This window comes from Aulonocara stuartgranti (assembly GCF_965226115.1).
Source record: "Aulonocara stuartgranti genome assembly, chromosome: 1".
Classification (NCBI taxonomy): domain Eukaryota; kingdom Metazoa; phylum Chordata; class Actinopteri; order Cichliformes; family Cichlidae; genus Aulonocara; species Aulonocara stuartgranti.
Window position 1 is genome coordinate 28,184,187 of NC_138939.1, and position 11,344 is coordinate 28,195,530.

The following is an 11,344-nucleotide window of genomic DNA, read 5'->3' on the forward strand; positions in this document are numbered from 1 at the left end:
CTAATCTCTTGTGTCTTCTATCAGGTGGGTTTTGGCATCGTCTCCTCCTCTGACAACACTACACTCCCCGGTTCTTTCCTGAAACATTCACACGAACTGCAAAAAACCCAAAACAAAACCAAAAAACCCCACCACCTCTAAACTAGCGCACTGAAAACACTGGTCAATTATGTGTGTACATGAGGGAGAGGAACAGAAATGGCAGATGCTGCTTCTATGCCATTAACTTAATCTTTCGGCAGCCCACAGCAATTATGCCATTAACAGCCTCCCCTCGAAACGTAACAGTTTGTTTCATAACATCGCAACAGCGTGATTCATATATATATGATTCATGGTGTTAAAAAGATGAAGAGGCCTCGAGAAGCTTTGGTTACATAAAACCACCGTTTTTTGTTTTATTTCTCACCTCTTCTGTACACAACATAAACAAGCAAACACACAGACACAGCCACCCACAAACAGGTCATAAGAAAATATACAAAAAATATGGCTGTTTATATGCCATGCGGGCTGAGCACTGATAATACAGTGGAATGATAAGGGAAGATGAATTATTCGTCGTCGTCTTCCTCGTCTTCTTCGTCGCTGATGACATACTTCTTTGCCTTTTTGGTGCCCGTTTCCTCGTCATCTTCTGCCTTTCTCTTGCCTGATCCCTCGCCCTCCTGTGACAGGAGTACATACAGCGTTCAGTTACACTTCAACAGTGAGTGCAGAAAAGCTTTCCTGCTCTGAAGAGTCTAGCTTTTGCTGTCCTTCTTAGTTACAAAGGATAATGAGAAAAGTTGGCTTTTTTTCTACACGGTGTCCAGCCTCACACCGCCCCCTGTCTGTCAACCACATCACTGCACCTACCTCGTCACTGTCCAACTTCTTAGCCTTCATCAGCCTCTGGGCTTTATCGTCATCAGAACCTTCATCACTGTCTGATGAGTAGATCCTGGCTCGCTCCTCTGTACGTGAGGCAGAAAGAGAAGAGCGTGTGCATCAGGCCTCTGTAACTCCCAAACACGTCTCAACATACGAGGAAAAAAAATTATAGAAACAAAACGACAGCAGTCAATGTGAAACGCAGTCATCCTCACCTCTCAGGCCACTTCCACCCTTATACTTGCTCTTGATGGCTGCAAGGCTGATCGCCTCCTCGCCCTCTTCCTCGTCGTCATAGCGATCGGGCTCCAGGTAGCTACTGCTCAGGCCTCTCTGATGCTGCTTCTCCCTTATCCTCCTCTGCTGGGACTCCCTGCGGATGGAGGCTCGCAGCCGCTCCTCCTCTTTCTGCCAAGACAGACCCGAGTGGCGAATTTATACAAAAATCATTTCAAGGCATTTAATTTCTAGCTGCTTAGTTGTTAATTGTTTTTCCCCAAACACACTGAGAAAAAAGGTCGCTTTTTATGTTAGGTGTGGGAAAAGTCTAATTAATTTCCCTTTAAAGCAATAAGCTGGCCTTTGAGCCTATTATTCGTTTTTGCTCTAAAGTACATTTACCCTGCTTGTTGTTCTGTTATTCCTATAACATGACAATTCCTCACTGGAATAAACAGAATTAGCTGTCCTATAATAAAAGGACAACTGCAGGCAGAGTAAGGACAAACGAGAGAAAGGGTAATTACTTTCTAAAACATTTGCCCTCCTGCCCATTTTAAGTTTGACAATCAGCTAGTGCCAGTTAGTCAAAAATGTGCTTCAATAACCTTTAACTTTAAACAGGAACACACTCTTACTCAGTCTGAACATTATTAGGCATCTACAATATGTCTATAGCAAACCTTACTATCAAAAGAGCCGTTTTTAAGCAATTCTTGAACCCTCAAAAAGCATATTTAAGTCTTGATGTTCCTACTTATTTAAGCTACCTGCCATATGTTTGCGGTGGCAAAAGAATTTCCCAGCTTTCACAGAATAAAGTGTCTACTGTGTATAACTTAGCCCATCAGTATTACTAATATATCTAAATACTTCAAATCTTTTACCACATGTGACTACTCTTCATGATCATTAGTATTTTGTGCTTTAACTTTGCATTTTCATTACAATAATACTGTGTTTTCTAATCTAATCAAATTCATTTATCATGTTCTTATTTTTATTACCAACAATGAAACAATTGTGAAGAGAGGGGGGAAAAAAAAATATCCATTAGCTTGTTTCAGCATACTTTGAAACAGAAGCTTGACTTGGGTAACTAAAAGCAATGCTGTTTACTTTGAGTCCTACCTGAATCCAATCAAAAGGAGGCTACTTTGATAGTAAATAAAAAATATAACAGTCTAATATCTTAAAAAAAATAAAAATAAAGTGAAAGCAAATAAAATAAAGTTTCAATTTGATTTTGACTAAAGCCAGCAGTGTTGGTGGTAAAGCAAAGCATTCCTTATCCATTTTTCCTGCATGGATCTCCAGAGCCACAGCTTCAACACCCCATGGGCTTTAGAGCAGGAGTGGGCAGTTAATGTGGGTACACGACAACCTGTGGCCCCCTCTGCCCACCATTGCTCTAGAAATCTACACATTGCGCAGCTACTGAAGCTCCCATTATGATTAGCTTTGACTGTCTGCCCAAAGGCTAGATCAGTGTCAGAATTATGACACTGCAGAAGTGATTAGAAACTGTGGAAACTTAAAAGACATTTAAAACCTATAAACAAAGACTGTGCTGTGGGCTACTGGTGTGTTTTTTGTACTTTAGTGCAAGCTTAAGGATTTCTGTCGCCAATTACCACCCTTTTCCACATCTACTACATTTTAGCTGCTCCTACCACATCTAACAGATGTCTGATTTCAGCTGCTGGTACTGAAACAGCCTGTTTGGGCTGTTTGAGGCACAACAGAGGGAAGGACCTATGAAGTGTACTGAAATTACACCTGAAATCCACATTCTGTGGAAATGTGAGACTGGCATACACTTGTATAAAGGCACGGACCCTTGTTGCTGTTGAACTGTAATTATGATAACTTAAGAACCACCAACTGGGAGTACTGACTACAAACAATGGGGGAAGCGTAATTGATGTCTAGTATTTGGGCGTCTATTGTTAATTATTCAAACTCGCACAATCCCCACTGACGCACATTAGACGTCATCATGCAGGACACGAGTGTTTAAAATACAAAGAGACAAATGTGTGTTTATATGTTTTAAAAGCCATTTTAAGCTAATGCTGCACAGTGAAGAACAATGTAATCTGCAGTCTTTCTCGAGCCGACAGTAAACGCATCACCAGAACTCTAGACTGGTTGACTCAGTTTCCATTTCACTCGCCACTGCGTGACCACATTATGCAAGCATGTCAGGTTATATTATTATGTAAGCAGCCATGGTGCCTGTCAACAGCTGACCTCATCTCACTCTTCCGGTCTCTGTGGTAACAAAAGAATTCCCACACCGGACGGCTCGTGCTACCTTGATCATTTCATTGCGATGGGACTCGGGATCTCGTCCAGCCATGGGAAGGATTCTGATCTTCTGTGTCTTTGAGCAGCGGTCAGCCAGAGACAGGGTCATCTTCCTGTGGGTGGCGCTGTCTGTGGAGTGGGGTCTGGAAGTGCAGAAAAAACAACCTGAATAATAACATTTCCCCAGTACGTCTTCATAAAAGCGAATCTCTTAAGAGTGGGAGGTTTTCACACATTTTTTCCCTTTTCTTCTTTAACACATAGATCACACCTCTGTGTTGCAAACAGGCAGAAAGAAAAACACAGTATCGACTGCCAAACCTGTTTTAGCCCACACTCATTAAATCTACCTTGTGGAGTTTTTAATATCGCACGCTTTATTTCTATCTTGGGCAAACACATTGCACACAGGGCATGTTAAGCATATCCCTGCCAGTAATGTGATGCAGAAGGAAACTAAAGCACAAGCTAATTTATAGCTAACTGTCATCTTTATTAGGTCATGCAGCATTAGGTACATGCTGGTCTTTATGTTGCCCTGTGCTTTCACACATTTCCATGAGCTCCATATAGAGATTAAAAGTTGCACTGAGAACCTCTGATGTTATTTTGTGATGTCTTGCTAATAAGAAAGAGACTCCCACTCTGCTGCTGTGGAATCTCTGTTCACAATGATTCACGGCTACACAGCAACAAGCACTGAGAGCAGGTGTGGATTAAATAAAACACAATAAAAAATAAAACAAAATGTGCCATTTTCTTATGTACACCTGTTTGACTGTTCCCTAATAGAAATATATGATCAGCCAATCACGTGGCAGCAACTCAGAGCATGGTCAAGATGACCTACTGAAGTTCAATCTGAGCATCAGAATGAGTAAGAAAGGTGATCTGAGGGGAACTCTGAATGTGATATGGTTGTTGGTGCCACATGGGCTGCCTGACTATTTCACAAAGTGTTGATCTGCTGGATATTTCCCACATAACCATCTCCAGAGTTTACTGGGAAAGTTTATAAAAAGAGAAAATATGCAGAAGAGCATCTTTGAACGAATATCACATAAAAACCTGTAAGCAGCAGCTACAGCAGCAAAAGACCACGCTGGGTGCCGCTCCTGTGAGCTAAGAATAGAAACCAGAGGCTACAATTCACCTGGGTTCACCAAAATTGAGCAACAGAAGACAAAAACACTGCCTGATCTGATGAGTCCAGATTTCTCCTGTGACATTCAGATGGCAGGTTCAGAATTTGGCATTAAATTCATGAAAGCATGGATCCATCTGGCCTTATATCAAAAGTTCAAGGCGCTACTGGTGGTGGTGTAAAGGGGTTGGGCGCACGTGTACCCCATAGAGTACCAACTGTGCATCACAACACCAAAGCCTATTTACTACTGCTGCTGACCGTGCCCAGTCCCTTAACACTATAGGGTACCCATCTTTTAATGGCTCCTTCCAGCAGCATAACACACCATGTCACAAAGCTCAACTCATCTCAAGCTGTCAGGTCAATACAGACCAAAATCTCAGAGGAATGTTTCCAGCACCTTGTTGAATCTCTGCCACAAAGAATTAAAGTAGCTCTGATGGCAAAAAGAGGTCTAATCCAGTACTAGCAAGATGTACCTAGCAAACTGGCTGTTGAGTGTAAATGTGGTCTCATTAAGTAGGCGTACATGGATGTAAACAATGCTGGCGCATTAAAAAGCCCCCAATTCTAAGCCAGGTATGACGTAACAAATTCATCAATTATGTCTGCTTGATTAAAAGAACACACTGTGTTCGTTTGACTTCACCAAAGACATCTGTTGTTGTCGAGTGTCTCACGTTATTAGATCCCCAACAATGTTCTTACAATACAAACATTAACTGCTGGCCTCAGCTCCCTCATTTAATGATGACTTATGAAAATATCACCACAAATATAATCTATGCATTTATTAAAAATGCATTAAATTTAACACAAATCACTCACGATGTTGAGACCACTCGAAGCTGTGAATGACAGAGTCATGTGTCTGTTTGGCTTATTTAAGAAAATGTATTTATCTGTAACCTTAAGTTCACTGTCGTATCAAATGACCTCGTGAATGAAGAAGTCTTGTCATACAGTATTGTTCTTTAGGTGCTCACATTTTTTTTTTTTTTAAACGTGAATTTTCTGGCTTTAAAAGAGTTAAAGGTGCTTTTAAAAGGAAAATAAAAGCATTGTAACCATCTGCACGCTGAGCAGTTCTAATCCTAATCAAAACTCAAATGTTAATGCTCCAAGGGAACAAACTGTAATAATGTTCTGTTTGGGAACACGGAGGCCTGTTGCACACTGAGGCAGGTTTGCCCTCATAGACCCATGTGGGGTGAAAGACAGAACATTCAGGTGGATGGGGGGGGGGCGCTAAGAAGCTTAAACAGTTCTTACTGGGAGAAACCTGTGCAGCTTGCACAAGGTGATCCGGGGACTTAAAGCATTCAGTACATTTCTAAATGGAGCCTGAATGAAGGGTGCCATTGTGGCTGCTGTTGTTGTTGTTTGCAGAGGTAGCCCGGAGTTTGTTGAGAACATATTCTACTGTCAGGGAGCCAGACGGAGGAGGAGTCTCCCTCGCAACTCTCAGTCTGTGCCTAAAAGGAAACAGCAGCCTGTTACCAAAGCCACACTGGCATGTTAGTGCATTACCTGAAAGTGAGTTTGGTTTTGAACACGGCCTGTCCCTGCAGCCCGGTGCCCTGTCGGATGAAAAGGTGATTGTGGTCTCCTTGGAGTGGAGCTTTGTAAACATCGAACACTTCGTTCCCCAGGTGGAGGGACATGCTGTGGAAAGAATGGGAGACTGAAAAGCGTGCCAAGTACAGAGTTATGTCCTGATCGCAGTGTCGCACCCCGCGGCATCCAGCCTGACGTAACACACACCTGCCGTCGGACCATTTGACAATGCGCGCATTGCTCTCTCGGGTTTCATTTCCCTCCTCGTCTCTCTTCGCTCTCCACCGGATTGTGTTCTCCACCTGTGGGGAGAAGATGATGAACATCAGGTGACGTAGGAAAAAAATCTAAATAAATAAAATCTGTCATCCGTCATTTCCAATCTACACAGACCTTCAGTTTGAGCCTGGTCCGCCCCTCTTCATCCAGCATTTCTTCATCCTCAAATTCATCCTCATAGTACTGAGGATCAAACGGCCTAAAAGGGAAAAAAAGAAAAAGAAAAGACAGCGTCAAAGAACATCTAATTATCTTATCATCAAGTGAAAATAATTTTTCCATCTATCTACACTGCACATGCTCTGACCTGGGCTCCACAGACAGGAAATTGGGCAACTTGACAAAATAAAGGTCGGATCCCAAGTCAGTGCTGACTTTTGGGATCTCTACTTCAATACGAGTTTCAGGCGCAGGCTCCTCTTCTGCCTGCTCCCCCTCCATACCATCCTCTGCATCCTAGACACACACACACGAACAAGTGAACAAACACTGTATAATCCAGTGACCCATGACAATAGGGATCAGCTCAGAGAGGCTTAGAGAAAAAGGGGATTTTGGATCTCGTTTAAAAGTGTGATGAGTGCAGAGAAGAACAGAGGGTGAGAGAACAGACACATACCAGGGGCTGGCCCGGGGTCGGGGGCTTCTCTGCATCGCTGTCTGAAGAGATGTCGTCCGCTTCTCCGAACAGGTCATCTGCTGCGGCCTTCTTTGCTGCGGAAGAGTACGGATAACTTTCAGTACCATAAAAATATCAAATTCAGCAGCAGAAACAAAAGACAAATCGTTGCTGCTACGTTGACCCAGTAAGGTTAGGGCTTACGTTTTGTTTCAGCATCGCTGTCTGAATCGGAATCGGAGGCGGCTTTCGCTTTGGGTTTCCGTCCTATGAAATCATCTTCGCTGTCACTTCCTTTTGCAGACTCTGAAAAACAAAACCAAGAAATTTTATGTATCATTTTCCACATGTCACGTTTATAGTGGAGGCACGGGACACCCACGCACATCTTACAGTAAAGGAAAACAGTTCATCGCCTCGTGCAAAGAGTCTGTGTGAAAAATTAATCTCATATTAACCTCTGAGTTTTAAGCTCGGGATAAAATGTTCACATATGGCCCCAATCCATGAAATTTACTGTGTAAAAAGATTAACCCTGGAGGCTGGCTCAGCGGCAGATCCTGGGGGTTGTACCTGATTTCCTGTTCCTCGGTCCCTCATCATCAGAATTTTCTCCCTCTTCGTCAGAGTAGTGGCGTTTCTCCTCCTCGTCCTCCGACTGGTCGCTCTTAGCTTCTCCGCCCCACTTCTCATCTTCCGATTGGTTCTCCCTCCCTGAAGCTTCGCCGTCACTGTGCGGTGTGCCCGGGCCCGACTGCGGAGTCCCAGGATCGCTGTGCATACTGAATAAGAACAAACACGGTAAACATATATTCTGATTTTTATTCCTCTGGAAGTCACTTAATCCCCCATCCACTTCCTTATGACAGATCAAAGACCTGATTGCGTTTCTCAAACTGGAAAAGATATATTTTAGCATCCCGATCTCCGTGCCATCAACGACCTCAGTTAAACAACGGTGAGCTGCAGCCTGTGTGAGACGTCGTACCTTCTGTCTGAGCGAACGCTGCCCCTGTCAGAACGAGGGCTCCCACCGCCAGACATCCCGCTGCCAGCCGGGCTTCCTCCGTCCGACCGATGACCCCCATCCTCCTCGTCTTCATCCTCATCTCGATGGTCACGGTCCGAGCCGCTGTGCTGCTCTGCGTCGGAGTGATCGTTGTCCCCGCGGTCTGAGCGCATGCTGGCATCTGACTGGTTCCCCGAGCGCTCAGACTGGTTGTCGCTTCCGCTGTGTTGTTCATCCTCACTGTCGTCTCCAAACAGCTCCTGTTACGGAGAAGACACATGAGTACGTTTAGATGCAGCTCATGACTGTATCGTCACACAGACACACACGCACGCCTCAGTCCTTCTACTGCAGACACAGGACACCTTCATTGTGGGATAAACATACTAGATGGTTTGAGGTAGGTTGAAAGTTTATTAACTCAAGTCAATGCAAGATTAACATTACAAAAGGAATACAATTCTCTGAGGTCACTGTGGAAGTTGAAGCAGTATTTTCAGTGGCTAAATTCACAGCTGAACGACTGATTGGGCGGCTGTCTGAACGATGTCTGCAAAATGCACCTTATTCATGCTGGGCTTGCCGGCCTCCTGGCCTTCGTACTCGTCATCATCATCATCCCGCTCCCTCTCGCTGTCACTGCCGCTGCCTGAAGCGTTGCTGACAGAACGAGGCCTCTCCTGCTCCGACTCTGAACCAGAGCCGGAGCCAGACTCTGCAAAGAGATAAAGCAGTCCGATTTATTCTAGTTTGTAGTGCCAAACAGATGTTACTCACTCCTCTCACATTACAAATGTGTGACTAAAAAGGTGAAGCTCAGCTTGTTTAAATCCTCATACTCTCCATATACCAGTGTTTTGTTCAAACAAAGCAGGGCTGGGGGCAATCCTGTTTAAAAGAAATAATATTTATTTATTTATAACCACCTTAAGTCTCTTTGGGGTACAAAATCACAGTATTTCTATGGAAAAAACGAGTGATGCCAGAAAAAGCTTCCAATTATCAACTACTTTTGGACAAAAAGAAGCAAAGATGATATCAGTTAGCTCCTTTTTGTAGACTTTTTAGAAGATTTCAGCATCAACACAACAAAGTGCTTTGATGGTTTTCCACACTTTGTCTCATACAGACATAATATATTTATGTCTCTGAATAATACCCATATTATTATATTTAGACCTTTTTTGAATAAATACTGTTATATCTGACAATTGTTTGTATGGGATTATCTGATGCAATCACAATATTATTTATGTACGGCTGTATCAACAGTGAGTACTGAAATACACAGTGTCATACGGTTTTCTCGTACTGTTCTTCTTTCTGTAAAAATCATTTTAGTAGCAAGTCTGTGGAAATTAAAGATTATGTAGGTGAACTTAGGTGCTGCACCAGTTTGTGCGTGAAGACAATTCTAATTTTGACATAAGGGAATTAAGTTTTTTTAAGGTCTTAAAATGTATATTTGCAGTCGTGCTGCTAAAAAAAAAAAACATGAGCGCTGATCACATCCTGCACCACAGCAACAAAACAACTTAAGCCATGGCCCTCCGTCTCAGACACATCACGTGAATCCAAACACTGAAAACCGATTTTTTTTTTAAAAGGAAAAAGAAAATAAGAAAGAAAAAGAAAAGTGAAACTAGGTGAAGGATAAAAGAACTCCACGATGGTTTCCATTAAAGCCAACGTTTAAAACACATTAACATTATTAACGCCTGCCTCGATATAACGAACATCCGCGAAACGTTGCACACCTCACTCTCGCGTTAAAGCTCCCCTCTGCTACGCAGCTGCGCACAACGCGGCACTCATCTAAATGCACAAACTGATGATTAAACAATATAAGCCACGAGTTTCGGGCAACATTACCTCGCTGGTCGTTGTCGCTGTCCCCATCGCTCCCGAACAATTCATCCATGTCCGCCATTTCTTCTAAACTGTAGTAAAACGTGACCTACAGGATATAATCACTGGGTTTAAGGATTTTGGATCCGGGTCAAGCTGAGCTTAAGTGATGTAATAAATCTAGTCAACCGCCAGGGGGAGACACAACACCTGTTTAGCTTCTAACCAAAGAATATTCGTTTATATATACTTTAGATGAGTGCCGCGTTTATATATACTTTTATGAAAACATCGTTATGTCTCTCCCCTCTCCCCATATATATATATATATATATATATATATATATATATATATATATATATATATATATATATATATATATATATATATATAAGTAGGCAGTGATTTCCTTCTGATATAACAGAAGGAAAGGGTGTAATTTATTTTAAACGTGTACATAGATAGCAAAGTCTGGTTAAATTTAAACCTGGCTATTCGGAGTGTTTTATGGTCTCCTTTCTTTGTTCTGTAGCCTTTTTAGATACTTTCCTTTGCCTGTAATAAATTCTGCAATGGCACACATATAATGTGGCTTTGTGTGTGGGAATAGCAGCTGTGTGACACTGGACGCTATTGTTCACTTTATAACAGCAGGCGTTGTGATGCTGTGGAGAGCTATAACGACTGATGAATTCATGAATGCATCAAAAACACTGGTAGGAATATTACAGTGGTGTTTAGTTATGGCTTAAGTTTGAATGTGCATTTTACCAGCTGGTTTGTCTTTCGTTTTTTTTCTGGCTATACTGGTTGAATTGTGTCAGTGTCAGTGCTGGGAGCCACCTGACAGCATCTGTAAGCCTTTATTAACCTTTGTTTATTACCAGATGCTAAAGCAGTGAGGCTTATTTTCCTCTCAGATAACATCTGTGCAAAAATCCATGTGAAACCTGCTCCACCCTGCATTGTTTTGTTTTTTAGAGGAAGGCGCTCATGTCTGACACCACTGGAGCAAATCATAACGACAGCCAAGTGCTCTGACACCAGTTAACCCTCTCTCAGGCATGTGTTGATGAATGAAGAAAAACTGATTGCATTAAAAGCCATGTTCCTCTCTGCGCCTCAGTGCAGCTCAAATTCTTGAGCTGTTTATCTTAACAGCTTTAGCAAATAGGGAACCGAGGCATGTCTCAGCACCCTCATCTTTTGCTGAAGTTTTTATTGTTACGGACAAGGCATCTTATAAAACTGCGTGTACAGTTTTATGTGAGCCAAGAAGGTACAAACAATTGAGCAAGGTATGGCTTTTAGTGTAGTTTTTCCTCAACAGCAGTAAGTGTGAAAAAACTGACAGAGTGAATGGGATGTATGCAGGTAAACTCCAGATCCAGATGAGCTGATTGGTGGAGCCGTGGGGAAACTGTCTGAAAAATAATATTGATACGAAGGAGCTGGAGCCGGCAACTTTTTTTTTCTTTGCTA

General features: G+C 42.6%; 1 protein-coding gene across 1 annotated transcript; it reads right to left on the reverse strand.

Annotated features, from left to right (window-relative positions):
* Positions 1–368: 368 nt before the first annotated feature.
* Positions 369–9,995, reverse strand: leo1 (LEO1 homolog, Paf1/RNA polymerase II complex component). The gene is made up of 14 exons (XM_082550040.1): positions 9,886–9,995; positions 8,577–8,728; positions 7,993–8,273; positions 7,578–7,786; positions 7,209–7,310; positions 7,005–7,099; positions 6,693–6,841; positions 6,500–6,584; positions 6,314–6,408; positions 6,080–6,214; positions 3,410–3,545; positions 1,089–1,281; positions 859–956; positions 369–668 (listed from the first exon to the last, which is right to left on the reverse strand). The coding sequence occupies exons 1-14, from the start codon at positions 9,941–9,943 to the stop codon at positions 555–557; spliced, it is 1,902 nt and encodes a 633-aa protein (XP_082406166.1). The 5' UTR covers positions 9,944–9,995; the 3' UTR covers positions 369–554.
* Between the last annotated feature and the right edge of the window lie 1,349 nt (positions 9,996–11,344).

Excerpts from the sequence above, each read along its gene's own strand:
- leo1 (XM_082550040.1), bottom strand. The coding sequence starts at position 9,943 with ATGGCGGACATGGATGAATTGTTCGGGAGCGATGGGGACAGCGACAAC. Across the intron at positions 6,842-7,004 it reads CGACCCCGGGCCAGCCCCTG|GATGCAGAGGATGGTATGGA; the intron begins GTATGTGTCTGT and ends GTGTGTGTCTAG. Across the intron at positions 6,215-6,313 it reads GTCAAATGGTCCGACGGCAG|CATGTCCCTCCACCTGGGGA; the intron begins GTGTGTGTTACG and ends TTCTTTCCACAG.